Source organism: Pan paniscus, chromosome 8 (genome assembly GCF_029289425.2).
Source record: "Pan paniscus chromosome 8, NHGRI_mPanPan1-v2.0_pri, whole genome shotgun sequence".
Lineage (NCBI taxonomy): Eukaryota > Metazoa > Chordata > Mammalia > Primates > Hominidae > Pan > Pan paniscus.
This window is the reverse complement of record NC_073257.2, coordinates 58196183-58216980: the sequence shown is the minus strand read 5'-3', so window position 1 is coordinate 58216980 and position 20798 is coordinate 58196183. Positions and strand designations below refer to the sequence as shown.

The window sequence follows — 20798 nt, the reverse complement described above, 5'->3', positions numbered from 1 at the left end:
GGTAACCTGACCTTTCTTTCTGGCTGCCCGTAACATCTTTTCCTTCATTTCAACTTTGGTGAATCTGACAATTATGTGTCTCAGAGTTGCTCTTCTCAAGGAGTATCTTTGTGGTGTTCTCTGTATTTCCTGAATTTGAATGTTGGCCTGCCTTGCTAGGGTGAGCAAGTTCTCCTGCATAATATCCTGCAGAGTGTTTTCCAACCTGGTTCCATTCTCCCCATCACTTTCAGGTACACCAATCAGATGTAGATTTGGTCCTTTCACATAGTCCCATATTTCTTGGAGGCTTTGTTCATTTCTTTTTACTCTTTTTTCTCTAAACTTATCTTCTCGCTTCATTTCATTCATTTGATCTTCAGTCACTGATACCCTTTCTTACAGTTGATCGAATCGGCTACTGAAGCTTGTGCATTCGTCACATAGTTCTCGTGCCATGTTTTTCAGCTCCATCAGGTCATTTAAGGACTTCTCTACATTGGTTATTCTAGTTAGCCATTCGTCTAATCTTTTTTCAAGGTTTTTAGCTTTTTTGCAATGGGTTTGAACTTCCTTCTTTAGCTGGGAGAAGTTTGATCATCTGAAGCCTTCTTCTCTCAAATCGTCAAAGTCATTCTCCATCCAGCTTTGTTCCACCGCTCGCGAGGAGCTGCCTTCCTTTGGAAGGGGAGAGGCACTCTGATTTGTAGAATGTTCAGCTTTTCTGCTCCGTTTTTCCCCATCTTTGTGGTTTTATTTACCTTTGGTCTTTGATGATGGTGATGTACAGATGGGGTTTTGGTGGTGTGGATGTCCTTTCTGTTTGTTAGTTTTCCTTCTAACAGTCAGGACCCTCAGCTGCAGGTTTGTTGATGTTTGCTAGAGGTCCACTCCAGACCCTGTTTGCCCGAGTATCAGCAGTGGAGGCTGCAGAACAGCGAATATTGCTGAACGGCAAATGTTGCTGCCTGATTGCTCCTCTGGAAGCTTTGTCTCAGAGGTGTACCTGGCCATGTGGGGTGTCAGTCTGCCCCTACTGGAGGGTGCCTCCCAGTTAGGCTACTCTGGGGTCAGGGAGCCACTTGAGGGGGCAGTCTGTCCCTTCTCAGATCTCAAATTCCATGCTGGGTGAACCACTAGTCACTTCAAAGCTGTCAGACAGGGGCATTTAAGTCTGCAGAGGTTTCTGCTGCCTTTTGTTCGGCTATGACCTGCCCCCAGAGGTGGAGTCTACAGAGGCTGGCAGGCCTTCCTGAGCTGCGATGGGCTCCACCCAGTTCGAGCTTGCTGGCAATGAACAAGGCTCTGTGGGCACGGGACCCTCCGAGCCAGACGCGGGATATAATCTCCTGGTATGCTGTTTGCTAAGACTGTTGGAAAAGTGCAGTATTAGGGTGGGAGGGACCCGATTTTCCAGGTGCTGTCCGTCACCACTTCCCTTGGCTAGGAAAGGGAATTCCCTGACCCCTTGCGCTTCCCGGGTGAGGTGATGCTCACACTCAGTGGGCTGCCCCCACTGTCCTGCCCCCACTGTCCAACAATCCCCAGTGAGATGAACCCGGTGCCTCAGTTGGAAATGCAGAAATCACCCATCTTCTGCATTGCTCATGTTGGGAGCTGTAGACTGGAGCTGTTCCTATTCGGCCATCTTGGAACCAGTCTGAATTAGTGAATTTTCAACATAAAACTCAACTCCTGTGCTCTTAGCCACTCACTTTACAAAAGCCAAATCCAGTTCCTCATCCTCTTGCCCACTCACTCAGCAAGCCTTGGGGCCCCTGCCTTTCAGTGCTTAGAGAATCATGTTCAGATGCAAGAGCCAGGCTTGGTTCTCACTGGGCTTAGCAGGCACAGTACATGCCTAACTCTGGCCTGTGTGTGCATTTCCACTTGAGGTCCTAACCTTCCACTCAGCCCCTCAAGACTCTTCAGGGACCTAAGGGCCCCTGGTGCAGAGCTGCCTTTTTGCTCCAGGAGAAAGGCATTTCGTGGCCCTTGGTGGGTATCTTTAAATCACTGCAGAATAGTTTACTCCTCTTCTCTGAAATTCTTATACTGAGCAAAAACGGGAGTTCACTCTGGGTTTTAGTGTTGCCTGTAAGAGCAGCAGTTCTCACAGCTCTTATGTTTCTAAGTCCATTTCATTGTTTCATGGAGAAATGTGTGACGATGACACAACCCGGTTCCCTGTCGTGCCTACACAGAGGATTGAGAATGAGCTCCATTCTAAAAGAGTGCAGTGTCCTAGATGGCTTTAGAAGAGACACATGTGCTTGGACTTGGGCTCTGTTACTGAAGCTGTGTGACCAAGAGTTGCCCTGACCCCCTCACATGTAAAATGGAGATGATAATGCCTACTTCTCTGGGTCATGGTGTGCATTTGGGGAGAGAATGCAGGAAAGCCCTCCACATGGTGCCTGGCACGCAGTAAATGCCAATGGATGGGAACAATGATCATTATCATTATGCCTATAGTCATCACTGGCCTGAAGGTTCTGCTCCTCCCTCTAAGCCTAGCTCTGAGAGCATCTTATCTCTCAGCCTGTCCTGCTGCCGTCTCTCACTGCAGGAGTTGGAGCAGGTAGCTAAGGGCAGGGCTGCTTCTCAGAGCCTTTAGAGCAGATGAGGTCATATCATGACCACTCTTTAAACTATTGCTTAAGGCCAAGCCTGTGAACGCAGCCCATAGAGCTGTGAATAGGGGGAGCCCAGATCTCCTAAAAACAGGTCCTGGAATAGTTTCTCTAGCTCTCGTGGTAAAGCATTATGTTTTAAAACTTACTTTTCAACACAGATTGATATTTTTGTAAAATATAATAAAAATTAATTACTAGAAAAATGAAATTTTAAAAACCCAAAGATATTCAAAATCCAAGTCTTTTTTTTTCTTATTAGGTGCAAAAGTCATAAAATTGTTCTGTTAAGTTGCTATAAAAGTTTCTAAAACCCCTCCTCTGAGTCTTTGTATTTTATTTTGTATTTATTTTATTTTTATTTTTTTAAGAGACAGGGTCTCCCTCTGTCTCCCAGGCTAGAGTGCAGTGGCATGATCATAGCTCCCTGCAGCCTTGAACTTCAGTACTCAAGTGATTCCCCAACCTCAGCCTCCTAAGTAGTTGGGAATATAGGCACACACCACCACTCCTGGCTAATTTTTTTTTTTTTTTGAGACAGAGTCTTGCTCTGTTGCCCAGGCTGGGGTGCAGTGGCATGATCTCAGCTCACTGCAAGCTCCACCTCCCAGGTTCACGCCATTCTCCTGCCTCAGCCTCCCAAGTAGCTGGGACTACAGTTGCCCACCATCACATCCAGCTAATTTTTTGTATTTTTAGTAGAGACAGGGTTTTACTGTGTTAGCCAGGATGGTCTCGATCTCCTGACCTTGTGATCCGCCCGCCTCAGCCCCTAGCTAATTTTCAATTTTTTTTGTAGAGATGGGGTCTCTCTACATTGCCCAGGCTTGTGACAAAATCCTAGACTCAAACAATCCTTCTGCCTTAGCCACCCAAAGTGCTGGAACTATAGGCTTCAACCTCTGTACTGATCTAATTGCAGACCTGGACGCAGTTAGTTCTCAGATGACACTCAGGCCACATTCTGAGCTGTCCACCCGACAGCACTTCCAGGCTGAGACATCTTCATCCTTGAGCTTGGAACTGGGGTCCAAAAAGGAATCTTAACGGGATACCTCTGCATTCTCCCCTGGGGATGTAAAGCCAGCCGAGAGGGGAGGCTTGAGGCCACAGAAGGCAAGGTGAGTATTAATGGTGACAATAACTGTTATCATTGGCTATGGGGGTAATTCTGGAGGCACTCAACATTCATCATCTCTTATCTACCTTAAGGAACCAGCTAATTTCTTGGGCACCTTGACTCTGAGGAGCTGGATCTCTTCAGTTTCACTGGTATGAATAAGTCAGTACATGCAGAATTGCAACATGCCAAGTTTCAAAAAGAGAATAGTTCTGTCTCCCCTGGTCCCGAAGGTGTTTGAAGAATTTATCCAATGGCTGATGAAGTTCTGGGAGCACAGCAGGATGAGAAAGCCTGGACTGACGGCAGAAGAGCTCAGCAGGGCAGGTTCCAAGGACTGACACAGTGCCTTAATGAAGCTGTCCCTTCACACAGATGCTCTGGATCTGTGGGGCCACAGTAATTGCCCTCTGACATTCATGTTCACCCAAGGTGTAGTGGTGAAATATTAGATTTAAGGGGTGATCATATGGTGAGTAATTGAATCACTTGTAGGCTGGCCCCCCTCATTTCCAGGTTGTTCAAGGGATTGGTTGTTGTGCCATGTGGTGGATTAATAATTGGCCACAGCTGGACATGGTAGCTCACGACTGTAATCCCAGCACTTTGGGAGGCCGAGCCGGGTGGATCACCTGAGGTCAGGAGTTCCAGACTAGCCTGGCCAACATGGCAAAACCCTTTCTCTAGTAAAAATACAAAAATTAGCCAGGCTTGGTGGCTACCTGGAGCCTGTAAACCAAGCTCCCTAGGAGGCTGAGGCAGGAGAATCGCTTGAACCTGGGAGGCAGAGGTTGCAGTGGGCCGAGATCGTGCCACTGCCCTCCAGCTTGGGCAATAGAGTGAGACTCTGTCTCAAAATAATAATAATAATAATAGGCCACAAATTCTTTGACATTCCTTCCATTGACAGAGGGGGGGTCTGCATCCCCACCCCTGCCCCCGGAGTCTGGGTGGGCTCTGTGACTGCTTGGACCAGTAGAATATGATGGAAGTTACAGTGTGCCAGTTTCCAGGCCCAAGCCTGAAGAGATTGGCAGCTTCCACTTTCTGTCTCTTAGAAAACTTGCTCTTGGAAGCCAGCCATCATGTAAGAAATGCAAGCACCCAGAGGACACCATTCTGTGAGAAGCCTTAAAGAATGAGACTCCATATGGACAGAGACGCCAAGGAGCCTAGAGGTGCCAGACACATGACAGAAGAAGGCCCAGCCCCCTTCAGCTGATGCTACATGGCCACAGATGAACCGCCCAGTGAAGCCTTTCCTAAATTCCTGACCTGCAAGAGCATGAACAAAATTAAGTGGCTGTTTAAAGTTACCAAGGAGGTTGGTTTTACAGCAGTAGAGAGAATGGAACTTGCTGGACAGCTTCTCTATGCTCACCCTCCAACCTGTGCTGCCCCTGAAAGTGATTGGAATGAGATGCCTCAATGGGTTTTCCACTGGGAACTCTGACCAGAAAGGAGGGAATGTGTAGAGCAAGGAGAGGCCAATCACTCCCCAGCACCTTTCTACTGAGGGCCGCAGCTCCTCCAAGGGTGCTGTCTCCAGGATACTTCTGCATTACTCCCATAACCTTCCCCCTCCCCCTGCATCAGGACTAGTGGTGCTGATGGCCCCGCACTCTGCATGGTCCCTCTGCACATGGGCCCACACCTTTGTGACGCCCCTTTCTTAAACCCTCATCCTAGTGTACCATCTGTTTTTTGCCAAGATGAGCTGAAGGGTCTGCAGGAAGAATGGCTTCATAACCGAGACCTTGGGTAGATGTGCAGGAGGGAGTTTCAGAGCCAGCATTTTCTAACTACCAGAAAAAGAGAAGTGCCCTGTCCACAACCTTCCACATTCTGTTGACCACAGGAATAAATGAACTTTGTGATTTTTTTTTCCTGTCATTAGGTAGGGGGACAAAAATCCTCTTAACTCCATGTTCAGAAATATTCTGGAAATTTGGTTTCTTAAGTCAAATTCCACATCAGAAACGATGGGATGTGGCCTGGTAGCTTAAGAACAGCAGGTACAGAATAACTTTTTTCTCCTTTGTCTCAGTTTTCTTAGCTATAAAATGGGGGTAACAGTCATCTCTTCCTACCTACCCCACCAAACTTCGTGAAGAACACACTAGCTACAGGAAACTTGGCAAAGAGAAAGAGTTTGACGCAGTCATGGCAGAAGCAGTGGCTTTCTCTTATTATTACGGTGGCTGCCTGGCCTTTGAAGGCTTATCTTTCCAGGTTTAAACTGAGAGCAAGCCGAAGGGTTATGACTCGAAGTGAGGTAGGATTTTGCCAGGCACACTAGGAGGCTGGGTATGCAAGGTGGTTCATTCAAGGAGCCTTGGCTGACCTTGACGCCTGCGTCCGTCTCTGATGCTCTGTACCAGGTCAGCTGTGTGTCCCTAACAAAGAATGGCCTCCTAACTGGGGTCTGCACATCTGGGCATCTTAGTAAGGGGAACAGATTTGAGGTTCTTCTTTCTTTCAGCGAAAGGTGAGACTTCAGGTTGAAGAACTGGTAACTGTGATTTGCAGGCTTGTCCATGGCTCCTCAGAGCTGGAACTTGGGGTGCTCCTTGTCCACTCCTTCCCTCCCTAGGCCCACATGGGGCACCCTGAGCTTGCCTGAGCCCTACTGTGATCTCACAGAGGGCAGGCTATGAACTAGAAAGTGATGCCACACCCTGGCAACTAGAGAAGTGCCCATCCAGGGGCATGTCCCATAGGTATCTGCCTGTATGGACCCTAGTTACCCACTGACAAAAAGAGGGGCACAACCCTCCCCTGTAGAACTGTAGCGCAGAGTGAGGACATGACGACAGTGAGGCCTGGGGCCATCCGCTCCACCCTCAGGGGCTTGTAAGAATCCCAAGGAAAGTCATGCCTCCTGCAGGTGTGTCGAGGCACAGGGCAGAGCCCTCCCACTTCCCACTCCTGCACAGCAGTGTCATTCCTCCTATGACTACAGTGCTTTGAGGACAGGAAGAACTTTCGGTTCTTGGGAAGCCCGGGGCAGAAGGGGCCTGAGCTGCTCACCGCGTCCATCCCTCAGGACAACCTCGACATCGCCGGTGATCCAGCGGTAGCAGGGGAACTCGATGTAGTCCCCGTGGGGCGTCTTCAGCGTGATGTACTTCAGGTACCAGTCGTCATTCAGCCAGTACTTGCGCTTCTCGATTCTGACCAGCTGGATCTCGCCCAGTTCCTCGTCCACAGTCACGTCATACGAATCCACCTGGGAAGGAGAACAGGCAATCAGGCCATGCGTGGTCTCCTCAGCCTTTGTTCTGGAGGTGTTAAGAATTTGTCACCCAAGGTATGCTGCTGTGGCACAGGGACTACGTTGAATGAAAAGCACTTAAAAAAACAGCAGGTGCAAGATACTCTGACATTCATGCTGTTTCTTAGAAGCAGGAGATGAAAGTCCCCTATAAAAGATGTCCTCACTATACCAAAAGGAAAGTAACACTCTTTTCATCAAGGTTGGGAAGTTGAAGCCAAAGGAAATCCATACAAACAGATCTTGTACAATGAACCCTTACCTCCTGAGTCACTTCCCTGCCCAGTTACCTGCCCTAGCCCAAGCCCCTTGGCCTTATCACATTTCACGATGATTCATTCAATGCAGTATCTAAGGGGGATTGACTCTAACTGCTTCTTGGGGTCTTCATCTTTTTAAGAGGGCTCCCATGCCACGTACAACTTGTATTAAAGAAATCTGTATGCTTTCACCCATGAATCTGTCTTATGCCGATTCTCAGACCTAGCTGAAATGGGAAGAGGTAGAGTTTTGCCTCCACTACAGTTCATGGAGCCAAGATTCTTCATGAACACCTTAAATGAACTCCTGAATTCATTTAGCCAAGACATTCACTGAAGGCCTGCCCCTGACAAGGCTCAGTGCTACGACCCAGGCAGGTGAAAGAAATGGACAAATCCTGGGCCCTGCCCTTGAGGAGAGAGAATCCAGTGAGCCAGGATGGTGCTGTGCTGCTCAGAGGGCAATGTCTGCTGACTGCACTTAGCTCAGGCTGGAGGATGGGGAGATGCCCAGGCTCATGCCTGCACCTGTGAGGCTGTGCCCAGTGAGGATCCGCAGCTGCCCCCACATGGGATAGCCTTGTGGGAGGCCTTTACAACTGGAGATGGGCTTGCTGACAGTGGATCTCCACAATGACTCTGGGAGTGCCAGGGAGTTACCACCCCTTCCACAGATGAAGACAGCGAGGCTCAGTGACTCCCACCTCTGCCACTTGCCAGCAGAGCTGGAGTCACACCCCAGGTCTTTCCATCATAGCCACTTCCTCTCTTTCCAGTTTTCAGTGGGGCTAATAAGTGAGTGAAAATGGTGAGGCTTAGATACAGGGAGCTTGCATGGATTCGAGTCGTCCTGGGACATTTGCAGTTCACAGCTGCATGGTGATGCCCAGAGAACAGTGAGACCAAGCAGCTCTGCTGCACCTGTGGCATTACTGGTGGCAGGGTGAGACTGGCCTTGCAGCTAGAAGGCACCACCCCAGGCTGTGTATAGCGCAGCTGCCCAGGCCTCCGGGACAAGGCTGCTTGGCCCCCTCCCTGCCAGGCTCCTGCTTCCAGGACACGGGCGGCTCTGAGGCAACAGCCATAGCTTCTGGAGGGCTTTTGTCTCTGCAGCAATGGATGGCAGACAGGAAGTTGGGATGAGAGGCTCAGGCATTGCATCACGCATTCTGATGACCAGCAGGTTTGGAAAGCCCCGGACTCGATGCCCTCCAAGGCATGTTCTTTTTTATTTTGAGGTGGAGTCTCACTGTGTTGCTCAGGCTGGAGGGCAGTGGCTCGATCTCGGCTCACTGCAACCTCCACTTCCAGGGTTCAAGTGATTCTCCTGCCTCAGTCTCCCAAGTAGCTGGGACTACAGGCACCTGCCACCACATCTGGTTAAGTTTTGTATTTTCAGTAGAGACAGGGTTTCACCATGTTGGCCAGGCTGGTCTCAAACTCCTGACCTCAAGTGATCTGCCTGCCTCGGCCTCCCAAAGTGCTGGGATTACAGGCATGAGCCACTGTGCCTGGCCCCCGCAAGGCACTTTCTAAGCCAGATTCATCAACCCTTGAACTTTATCCCTGGCGGCAGAACCTAGAGTTCTCAGCATGATAGCAAAGTGGAAGGGGCAAGGGGTATCATCCTTTGTGCGAGCGCAGGCATCCCCATTCCATGCCCCGCCTCCAAGCTGCCAGGAGGACCCCTGGAGGGCTTCCTAAGAGGAATGGGAACTTGAGTATTTTCCACAAACCTCTTGGCTCTGAATACCGTGAGCAGTTTGGGGTGGCTGATGCTGAGGCCAGACGCTTGTGGTCAGAAAGCGGAAGCTTCCTCCCTGTGCTCTGTGGTCTAGGTCAGAGGCCCTAGGAACAGTTTCTGATGACAGAGGAGCCAGGCCCATGTGGTGGGATGACATGTCTTGGGTCCAGCCACATGTGGACCAGCCTCGGCCCCACGACAATGCCCCTCCTGCAGGGAGAGTATCAGCCTCATCTGCCACCTCTGAGAAAGCCTTCCTGCCACAGCTTGTCCTCAGGAGAGCAGGGCCACACACAAGGCCTCGCCCATCATGGACAGGGTGGGCAGGTTCTGATGGGACAGGAGTCTCAGCATCTCAGGGGCTCGGGCCCATCTGGAGGAGCAGAGTGGGGGCTGAGTGGCCCAGGACTGGATACGTGTCGGGCCTGCCCCACGCCAGGCCCTGCATGCCACAGGGATTTACAGAGGCCTCAGCTGCAGGTTGTGAGCCAAGACAGAGATTCCTGATCCCACCGAGGAGTGGGGAGAGGGCAGTGAGGGGTAGAAGGCTGGGTGGGCCCTGGGGTCTGGAGCTCTGAATTCACATCCCAGCTTCAGGCAAGTAGCTGGATGGCCTGGGCACATTGCTTCATTCTCTGAAGCTGTTTCTTCATCTACCCAAAGGAGATACCCCTCACTTGCAGGACCATTGAGAAAATGAAATGACACCATCCTGGGTGGCCTCCTTTCTCCAGAGGCACAGGTCACCGGTTGTGTGCATCAGAACCACCGGTGCCCCTTCCTGAATCCAGGGGGTTGCAGGGCACCAGGCCCCGCACCGCCTGTGAGCTAGCATGGGCCCCTGCGTCACGGCCACTTCGTGACTACATGTGCCAATCCAAGTAACTGGAGCACACATGGGAGGAGGAAATTGAACCTGTGACCTCAAACTCCTTCACTCAAAGCCCAGAAGGAACTCCTGAAAGGCTGGAGACAGGGCTGTGAGGACTGAGGGAGAGTGGGAGGCATTCTGAGTGCTGGTGGGGCAGGCAGAGCAAGTCTGTGTGCGGTGAGGACTGAGGGGCGGCCACCAGAGGCCCGGGCCTGGTCTGAGTGTGGCTGCTGCAGGGGAAGTAGCTTTCCTATGGCTCTGAGGGGCTGGAGAGGGAGGAAGGTGTCCCCAGGGGATAGATGACAGGAAAGCTGGGGTGGGGTGGGAGGAGCTAACAGGGACACTCTCATGGGAGGGAGGCTCCCAGTACCTTGGACTAAGAGGGGAGGGAGATGGGCTGAGGAGGCATTCCAGGACTGGGCAGGTCCCACAGGGAAGGCCCGATGTTTACCTGGGGGTGACGACCCACACGAAGAGACTGAGCAGCTTCTCTGAGGGAGTGGACAGTGGGGTGACCCTCCAGCACACCTGTGGTGCAGTCACAGGGGACTGGGACACTCCTGGCCCCCTGCCCTACCCATACCTGCAGGCACCTGGTGGAGAGCCCCTGAGTTTCACTTGGGGTGAAATCACTAGGCAGATTTACAAGGACTCCATCTGCCATCTGACGGGGACTTCCACAGCAGGAGGGGGCCAGGCCTGCAGTCTGGCTGGTCTATGGCCAGCCCAGCCACTTTCCTGGTGCTGGCTTCAAGCCTGAATATGATAAGAGGTGAACAAGGGGCAGAGGGCTCCAGCCTTGACCCAACTCAGGGAGTAAAAGACAAAGCTTGATGGCTGTGGTTCTAACATCCCAGGGGCCACTATTGGAAGAATGACAGATAAAGGCCTCCCTCCAGGAAAATACCAGGGTCACGTGTCAAACTGCAAAATATCTTCAGAAGGTTTGTGGAACTACAACGGCCACCTTCCTCCCTCCTCTCTGGGCCAAGTACACTGGGCTGATGCTATATTTGTCTATTTGCTGTGACACATTAAATTCTCAGGTGACACACTGAATTATGGTGGGCACTATCAACAGCGGACACCCCCCAACAGGCCCTCAGGAAGCACTGGACCTGGGAATGGCCGAGCGGGTGATTATCCTGCTTTACAGATAGAAACTGAGGCTCAAAGAGCAATGGTGGCCTCAAGATCAGAACCTACACCTGTGTGATGGCCAAGCCCAGGTTCCTCCCACAGTTCCCCAAGGCCACATCTTGAGAAAAGCCCTGAACCGGAAGCTAGAAGGCCCAGCTTTGAGCCCTGGTTTGTACCCTGGATGGAGTGTAAAGGGGCAATGTGGAGTGGCATGGAAGGACAGGGAAAAGCTTCATAAGAGAGGGTATTTCAGGCAGCTTTTAGGGGCTGATCAGATTTCAGAGGGCAGATGAGTAGGAGGATGGGCATGGGTAGCACATTTCAGATGTGGGGAACTGGGAGGGCAGGGTCCCCGGGGGATTCACACGTGGGAGGAGGAAGGCTGGACAGAGTTTCTGGGGACAGAAGTGGGTGGCGTGGTGGTGCAGATGCTGGAGAGAAACAAGGGAAACCTGCAACTCACCGGCCTCATTTCACAAGGGGCCACTTTGCTGATTTTGCTTGTTGCTTTTAACTTTTTATTGGATATGTAGTTTTAAAGCTTTTGAATATTTCGGCAAAGAGTCAGTTGGTCAGTTTTCATGTGAGCTTTCTATCAGCATTTTAGGAAAGTTTTCATCTGTCTTTCATCAGATCTCTGCTGTTGCTGGGACAGGGAGACGGATCTCTCTGCGGAAGCAAGGATGTGTGCCCCACCCCCAGACTACCCATCTTGGAGGGGGACTAATGAGGGGCTGTGGGAGGAGGAAGCTGTAGAGCAGAGAGGAAGATTGGGGGCCAGACAAAACAGAGACTCGGGATGAGAGAGGGGGAGGCTATGGGGAAGAGCTGAGGAAAACAAGGGACGGAGAGAGGGATGGTGGTAGTGGATAGGGAGACCAAGGGGCAGAGAAGGGGGAAAATGTGGGACAGAGAGCCGGAGATTGAGGGAGCAGAGAAGGGGCCTCTGAGAGGTGGCTGGAAGACAGAGTGTAGAGGAAAATTCAGAGCAAAAAAGAAGGGAGAGTTGTAGGGTAGAGAGCAGAAATGGGGGGCATTTAGGGAACTGGGAGCAGGGGAAGGAAGAGGAGGCAGAAGAGGGGGCAGAATGTAGGGAAAAGATGGCTCAGAGGGGGAGACTGGGAGATGAGAGACGGATTGAGGGTCATACCAAAGAAATATTTATGCTCCACTAATATATTCCCATTCACAAGAAGGAGGTATTCTAGAATTAATTTTTCATGAATGTAAGAATACTCACTGACTATACTTAAGAAGCATGAATCATTATAACACTTTTCTACACTTGTTGAACATATTCAAGTATCATATATTAAACACCACGCTATTGCCCTTAGCTTTCTTAAAAGTACGAGCACAGGATGAAATGGGCCAACTAAGATTTCTCAGAAATCTTCAGATCTGTTACAGTTATCGTATCCGATCTGAATTACTTTAAATTTACAGAGTTAAAGAAATAAATCAACTTGTTAAATTTGCCTAGACTTGGGTTAGCCTCTGGAAATAGGGCCATTCTGTGTAGGATCCCGGCTTTCTCCAGCAGACAGCGAGGAGCCAAGGAAGACACAACCGTTTATAGGATAATCCCACCTGCGAAGGACTTGATTCCCAGTCCTGACTGAATCACTACGCAGAACTCTGATGAGAATAACAAATGACCTGTGACTCACTTTATCAAGGAAAAAATCAGTCCTGTCCATTATTCGACTGAACTATGCCCTGGAGGAGGGGGGTGTTGACCTGCCAATAACTTGGAAATGATTAAATTGTGTGGAAATACCTTTATTGTTATTGTTATCGTTACTACTGTTAACAGTACAGATTTTAACACATTTCCCTGTAAAATGGGATAACCTTGTCTTCTCAGCAAGTACTTCCTCTAGGGTTTCTCTTTTACCTTTACCCAAAAAGGATGATTGTCTTTACAGATACCAAGCTGGGAGAATGAGGAAGTAGTTCTGGGCTGGGCAAGAGAAAGTGTTGAGTAACTTTGCATCAACAGGAACTTTCTCAAAAGCTGATTTTTTCAAGGAAACTTTCAGCCTTAGCTGGTTCCCCACCCTGCGGTAGCCCCCACCCCCAACCGCCCCCCGCCCCACCCCTGACTTATAGCCCTCTCAACCCAATGGAAATGTGACATGCAAATCTCTCCTGAAACTTGCGCCTGGGATTCCGGCTGAGGTGTTTAATTATAATGTCATTTGAATGACTTCTCAGGGTGGGGAAGACAGACCGAGAGAGGGAGACAGTGGACAAAACAGTGCCTTCACTCTTTGTCCAAAGAGCCCGCTATGGCCACGTTATCATGTCCCCTCCAGGGGGAAAGCACACACGGGGTGCCCGTGCTGTGCAGTGTGAGCACACCAATGGCCTGGGCTTCTAGAACCTTATGATGTGTGGAGGAGAATGGGGAGGGGGAAGCACTTACAAAGGGGAAGTAGTCTGTACCCTGTCCTTCTCCCCTAGGTGTGGGGAATCCATGAAATAATGGAAGTAAATGAAGGTGCGTCAGAAATGGCAGAGGGTGCCATCACCCTAAATGGATGACAGATTAACTCCAGGGCACCACAGTCCTCAGGGTCAGTTCCCCGACTGGGGCAACTAAGCAACTGAAGGTTGCTCTTGTACTCAACACCTAACTCTTCTTGAAGGGAGCTCAAGCCAGGATGCTAGTGAACTTGGCTGAGGGCCATGTCGTGCTACAGCGAGGGTATGAGGCTCCTGGATAGGAATCGAGCCCATGGAGAGCTTGGAATCCAGAAAAACAGTAGTTTTTACTTACTTTAGGCTCTGCACACCTAAAACACAAATTTTATCCAGGAGTAATCAGTTGAAACATGAACTTGCCGGTTGTATTTGTCCATTATGAGCAATTTCACAAGGTTTGATCAAATAATAAACTAAATGGTGAGAAGGCAGCTTGGTAAAGTCTAAATCTTTTTGGTCCAGTTAGGAGCTGGGGTGGGGTGGAAGGGAAGTGATATTCCCTGCGCACCTGCAGTATGTCTGGGACTATTACCAGTAATTTACGGAGCGCTTCCTCTGTGCCAGGTACTGGATTAGGCACTTCATTAAAGGCTCAGTGAGAACTGCGACCTGCCCATGCTCATGGAAAAGAGTCGTGGGGCTGGAATTCAGGTCCAGATCAGCATTAGGAACTAGCTTCCAAATGCTGAGGGCTCCCCCGCGTCCTCACACCTAGTGTGGAAGTGTTCCCTGGTGTACATTCTGCTGGGAGGGAGTGCAGCCCCCCCATTTAGGAAAGGCCTCTCCTGGCCTGGGTTCTGTTCCTTCCCTTTAATTTCCTCTGGGGCCTGTCCTGAGAATGTAAGCTGCCCAGGTGCCGTCTGAGCCACCAGATGGGCCTGGGCTCACCCATGACTAATGCACCAGACTGAAGCCAACCCTCCATTTTCAGCTGGGGAAACTGAGGCCCAGACAGACGGCGGAGTGAGCTGGTGGTCATGTCTGGACAGAACTCAGGCCTCTGGACCCGCTGACGTGCACCCTTCCCCACGGCTCACAGCTGGCTGCTCCGAGGTGCCCTCAGAGTTCTGTGAGCATGACTCCTCTGCGTCTCCCTCCCTGTGCGACCTGCAGAAGGAGCCTAAGGAAGAGGTGGCACAAGAAACGCGGCCCAGTGAAGGGGGCTCCGGAGTCTCAGAGCCCAGATCTTGAAGTGGAGGGGAAACCTTGGGCCTTCTCCTCCCAGGGAAGACGCCTTGCAGGCGGCACGCGGGAAGTCTCCGTTTCCGACAGGGGTCGCGGCCGCCGCGAGGAGTCCTGGACGCTTGCCCACCAGGGTACCCACCGGCCACTGGGAGCCCAGGGCACGCCCCACCGCAGTTCTGCCCGCCCTGACAGAGTCCTGGACACCCCCAGCCCTGTCCGGGCCGCCCCGACGGGCCCTCGGCGCCCCCGCCCAGGCCTCTGCCGTCCAAACCGGGTCCCGGACGCACCTCAGCCCGCGCCCCACCCGCGCCCCGCCCGCGCTCACCGCGCCACGCTCGAAGTCGTTGTAGAAGGGCTTGTCCAGCAGGTGCTTCTCGCTGCAGCCCGCCGAGCCCACGAGGCTGAGGTAGATGTAGTCGTCAGTGCCGGCGAACCACTGGCTGCCAGTGGCCACGGTGACCGTGTAGGAGGGCATGGCGCGGGCCGCGGGAGCAGCGAGCGCGGGGAGCCTCGGCGCGGCGGTCCAGGTGTCCGCATCTAGCGCCGCAGCCTCCTCCCACCACTGGTTCCTGGCCCCGGTCCCGGCCCCGCCCGGGTCTGGCTCCAGGCTCCCGGCCGCCCCCGCCCCCGCCCCCGCCCCCGCCCCCGCCCCCGCCCCCGCCCCCGCCCCCGCCCCCGCCCCCGCCCCCGCCCCCGCCCCCGCCCCCGCCCCCGCAGTACTTCTCTCCCACTCTTCACGCGGCGCAGACTGCGCGGGACCTCGCCTCGGGCGGGGCAGGGGCCTCGCTCCTGGGTCTCTCCTCAGCGAGGTATCTGTTCCTGCAGCCAGGGGACTGGGGCAACCTCGGCTGCCACCCCTCATCCATTCGTTCACTCGTTCTCTCCTGCATTGCTTCGACCCTTTGCCCTGCCTGCCTGCCTCGGCTTCGCCCAAGGCCAGGCTCCTGTAGGCCCTGGGGTGGAGCTGCGGGGACTCCCTAGAAATCTAGGCACGGCCTCTGCTCTCCCCAGGTTCTCAGTGCCACTTGCGGTACTTGGAGCAGGGGTGCTCCGGGAGTCTGCAGAGGAAGAGCGACCCATGAGAGAATCAGGAGGGCTTCCTGGAGGAGGCCACCCCAGCGCTGATACTGAGGATGGATTCTGGAGCACAGAGGCTCCTTCAGCGCGGGCTTCTTCACTGGCTGGACCTGCGGCTCCTGGCGGGGGCAGGCGGGCGCCGAGACCGCGCCCAGGCCCAGAGATGGCCAGTGGTCGCGGGAGGCAGGCGGGACGGCACATCTGGACATGCGGGGCTGTCTAGGGGAGGCCAGGGGTCACGGGTCGGCTCTCTGAATCGCGGCGGGCAAATGCCTGGAAGGGTGTGGAGAAGGTTTTGCGCGCTCCTGGGCGGCTTCCCGCGGCTGGGGCCTGACCCCCAGGTTCCCGCCCACTCCTGGCGCCCGCCTCTCCCAGCCCCGCCGGCAGCGCAGGGTCTGACGGGCACACAGTCGCGTGTATTGATCTCGGCTAAGTTTAAACACTACCTCACCGTGCGTGGGGCGGCGGGGATGTGAAGTCCCCAAAGGCGGCTGCCTACATTCTCACCAACGCTTCATGTCTGTGAAGCAGCAGAGTCCCTGTAGCATCTCCTCATACTGTCTTGGGTTTGTGCACCTGGCAAATGGCTTTGAACATCTTTTCACATGCTTGTTGGATATCTGTATATTTTTGGAGAGATGTATATTCAGATGCTTGACTCTTTGGAAAACTGGGCTATTTATCTTTTTTATCATTGAATTGCATTATTTATATATCCTGGATAGAAGTCTCTAATCGGATATATGACTTACAGGCATTTTTATTGCTTCTGCGGGTTGTGTTTTCACTTTCTTGATGATGTTTGAAGCACAAAAGTATTTAACTTTAAGTCCAATTTCTTTTGTCGCTTGTGATTTTGGGGTCCTATCTGAGAAACCACTGCCTACAATAACATCTTAAAGATTTACTCCTAGGTTTTCCTCTAGGATTATTATAGTTTTAGCTTTTCATTTACATCTGTGACCCATTTTGAGTTAGTTTTTATGCATGGAGCGATAGAAGAATTCAAATTCATTGTGTTGCATGTGCATGTCCGGTTGTCCATGCATCATTTGTTGAATTCATTATTCTTTTCCCATTGCGTTGTCTTGACACCTTATTAAAAAGTAATTCATTATAAACATAACGGTTTATTTCTGGATATTGATTCTAGTCCATTGATCTGTAATGTACATGCTATACAGTGCCACACTGCTTGATTACTGCAGTGTTATAGTAAGTTTTGAAATTGGAAAATGTTAATCCACCAACGCTGTTCTTTATTTTTCAATATTGTTTTGGTTATTCTGGATCCTTTGAGATTCCATATAAATTATAGAATCAGCTTGTCAATTTCAGCCAAAAAGCAAGCTGGGATTTTGATAGGGGTTGAGTTGAAGCTGTAGATCAATTTCGGGAATATTGTCACTTTAACAATATTAAGTCTTCTGATCCATAGAATGTGTTTCAGCTTATTTAAATCTTTTCTTTTCTTTTCGACTCTTTGGAGTCTCCCTCTGTTGCCCAGGCTAGAGTGCGGTGGTACAATCTCGGCACACTGCAACCTCTGCTTCCCAGGTTCAAGTGATCCATTTACTTAAATATTTTCTGATTTATTTCAAAATATTTTGTAGTTTTCAGTGCACTTTTTATTTCTAAATAATTTATGTTTGATACTATTGTAAATGGAATTTTAATTCATTTTGAGATTGTTAATTGCTAGTATATAGAAAAACACTTGATTTTTGTACATTCATTTTATATTCTGCAAACTTGCTGAACTTGTTTATTAGTTCTAATGGTTTGTGTGTGTGCACATGTGCACATTTTCTATATGCAAGATCATGTCATGAGCGAGTAGAGATAGTTTTACTTCTTCTTTTACTTGGAAGCCTTTTATTTCTTTTTCAGGGATAATTGCCCTAGCCAGAACCTCAGTACAAGGTCAAATGGAAGTGGCAAAAGCCGGCATATTTGTCTTGTTCCTGGTTCAAGAGGTGAACACCCAGCCTTTCAATATTAAGTTTGATGCTAGCTGGGGGTTTCCACAGATGCCATTTATCAGGTTGAGGGAGTTCCCTTTTATTCCTTTTGTTTTAAAGTGTTTTTATCATGAAATTTTCTGTATCAGTCGAGATACGCAATTTTTTCCTGTATGCTATATTAATATTATGATTATTTTCGTTTTAAAATATTTGATTGACAAATCAAAGTTTCTATTTCAAGGGGTAAAATGTGATGATTTGATATATGTATATATTGAATGCTGATTGTCACAGTCAAATTAACATATCTATCACCACCTATAGTTACCATTTGTGTGTGTGTATGTTGGGGGGGTGCTGGGGATGCTTAAAATCTGCTCTTATCCAATTTCAAGTAATAACACAGTTATAAACTATAGTCACCATGCTGTACATTTGATCCCCAGAACTTATTCATCTTTTTTTTTTTTTTTTTTGAGACAGGATTTCGCTCTGTCACCCAGGCTGCAATGCAGTGGCACTATCTTGGCTGACTGCAGCCTTGACTTTCCAATTTCAAATGATCCTCCCCCCTCAGCCTCCTGAATAGCTGGGACTACAGGTGTATGCCACCACTCCCAGCTGATTCTTTTACTTTTATTTTTTGTAGAGATGAGGTCTCACTTTCTTGCCTAGGCTGGTCTCAAGCAATCCCTCCGCCTCAGCCTTCCAAAGTATTGGGATTACCAACATGAGCCACCGCACCTGGCCTTCATCTCATAACTGAAAGTTTATACTCTTTTCCCAACATTTTGCTTCTTCCCCACATCCCCTAGCTCCTGATAAATACTGTTCTACTTATTCGTCTTGAAGTTTGAAATTTTTAGATTCGCATATAAATGAGATCATACAATATTTGTATTTCTGTGTCTGGCTTATTTCACTTAACATAATGTCCTCTGGGTTCATTCATATCGTCACAAATGGCAGGGTTTCCTTCTTTGTTATGGCTGAAAAATAGTCCATTGTGTATGTATACATGCACACCCCTCCCCCCATTTTCTTTATCCGTTGATGGGCATTTAGATTTTTTCCTTATCTTGGCTACTGTGAGTAAAGCTGCAATAAACATGGAAGTACAGATATCTCTTTGACATAGTGATTTGATTCCTTTGGATGTACACTCATAAGTGGAATTGCTAGATTGTATGGTAGTTCTATTTTTATTTTTTGAGGAACCTCCATTCTATTTTCCATAAAGGCTGTTGCAATTTACATTTCTACCAACAGTGTACAAGGGTTCTTTTTTCTCCATGCCCTTGCCAATATTCATTGTCTCTTGTGTTTTTCATAATAGCTTTCCTAACAGGTGTGGAGTGATATCTCATTGTGGTTTTGATTTGCATTTCCCTGATGATTAGTGATGTTGAACGCCTTTTCCTGCACTCGTTGGCCATCTGTGTGTCTTCTTTGAAAAAATGTCTATTCAGGTCCTTTGCCCATTATAAAACAGGTTATTATTTTTTTGGTATTGAGATATGTGAGTTCCTTATATATTTTGTATATTTTTGATATTAACTTCTTATCAGGTTTATGGTTTGCAAATATTTCCCTCCATTCTGTAGGTTGCCTTTTCATGTTGTTGACTTTCTTTTGCCATGCAGAAGCTTTTTAGTTTGATGTAGTACTACTTGTTTATTTTTTCAAAAGTCTGTGCTTTTGGTGTAATATCCCAAAAAATTATTGCCAAGGCCAACATCAAGGAGCTTTTCCCCTATGTTTCTCTCTAGGAGTTTTTGGTTTCAGATCTTACATTTAAGTCTTTAATTCATTTCAAGTTAATTTTTGTATATTAACTTGGGTCCAGTTTTGTATATTAAAAGGGTCTAATTTTATTCTTTTGTATGTGGATATGCAGTTTTCCCAACACCACTTATTGAAGAGATGAGATTATATTAATTTTATTTATAGCTATTGCAAATGGGAAATGGGATTACTTCCTTGATTTCCTTTTCAGATTGTTTGCTATTGACATATAGAAATGCTACTGATTTTCGTATGTTAATTTTGTATCCTGAAACTTTACTGAATTTATCAGTTCTAATCTTTTTTTTTATGGAGTCTAGGTTTTTCCAAACAGAAGATCATACCATCTGTGAAAAAGGGTAATTTGACTTCTCTCTTCCCAGTTTGGATGCCCCTTATTTCTGTCTCTTGTCTGTTCTAGCTAGGACTTTCAGTACTATGTTCCACTAACACTGGTGAAAATGAGCATCCTTGTCTTGTTCCAGATCTTAGAGGAAAGACTTTCAGTTTCTCCCCATTTAGTATGATTCTAGCTGTGAGTCTGTCATATATGTCTGTTTATTGTGTTGAGGTATGTTCCTTCTGTCTCCAGTGTTTTTGAGGGTTTTTGTCATGAAGAGATGTTTAATTCTCTCAAATACTTTTTCAGCATCAATTAACATGACCATATGGTTTTTCCTCTTCATTCTGTTGATATGATATGTTACACTGATTGATGTGTATATGTTGAACCATATTTGCATCCCTGGGATAAATCCCATTTGGTCATAATGAATGATTTTTTAATGTGATGTTGAATTCAGTTTGCTAGCATTTTTTGAGGATTTCTGCATCAATATTCATGTGAGATATTGGCCTATAGTTTTCTTTTTTTGATGTGTCCTTGGTTTTGATACAGGAGCAGTAATGGCCTCATAGAATAAGTTTGGAAATATTCCCTCCTCTTCTACTTTTTGGAATAATTTGAGTAGGTATTAGTTCTTTAAGTGTTTGATAGAATTCAGCAGTGAAGCCATTGGGTCTCAGGCTTTTCTTTGCTGGGAAAATTTTCATTATGGCTTTGATCTTGTTACTTGTTTTTGGTCTGTTCAGATTTTGAATTTCTTCATGGTTGAATCTTGGTAGGTTGCATGTGTCTAGGAATTTATCCATTTCTTCAAGATTTTCCAATGTTTGGCATACAGTTGCTCATAGTAGCCATTAATGATCCTTTGAATTTCCGCAGTATCAGTTATACTGTCTGCTTTTTCATCTCTGATTTTATTTATTTGGGCCTTCT

The 20798-nt window shown here is 48.8% G+C and overlaps 1 protein-coding gene across 1 annotated transcript in view; it reads right to left on the bottom strand.

Moving 5' to 3' along the window:
• The window catches only part of ALOX5 (arachidonate 5-lipoxygenase), a 70191-nt gene extending 54900 nt beyond the window's left edge, over positions 1-15291 (bottom strand). The window contains exons 1-2 of the mRNA XM_003816753.4: positions 15019-15291; positions 6763-6961 (exon numbers count right to left, since the gene is read on the bottom strand). Coding sequence (XP_003816801.3) covers positions 6763-6961; positions 15019-15168 — 349 coding nt within the window. The 5' untranslated portion in view covers positions 15169-15291. The remainder of the gene's footprint in view (positions 1-6762; positions 6962-15018) is intronic.
• Positions 15292-20798: the final 5507 nt, after the last annotated feature.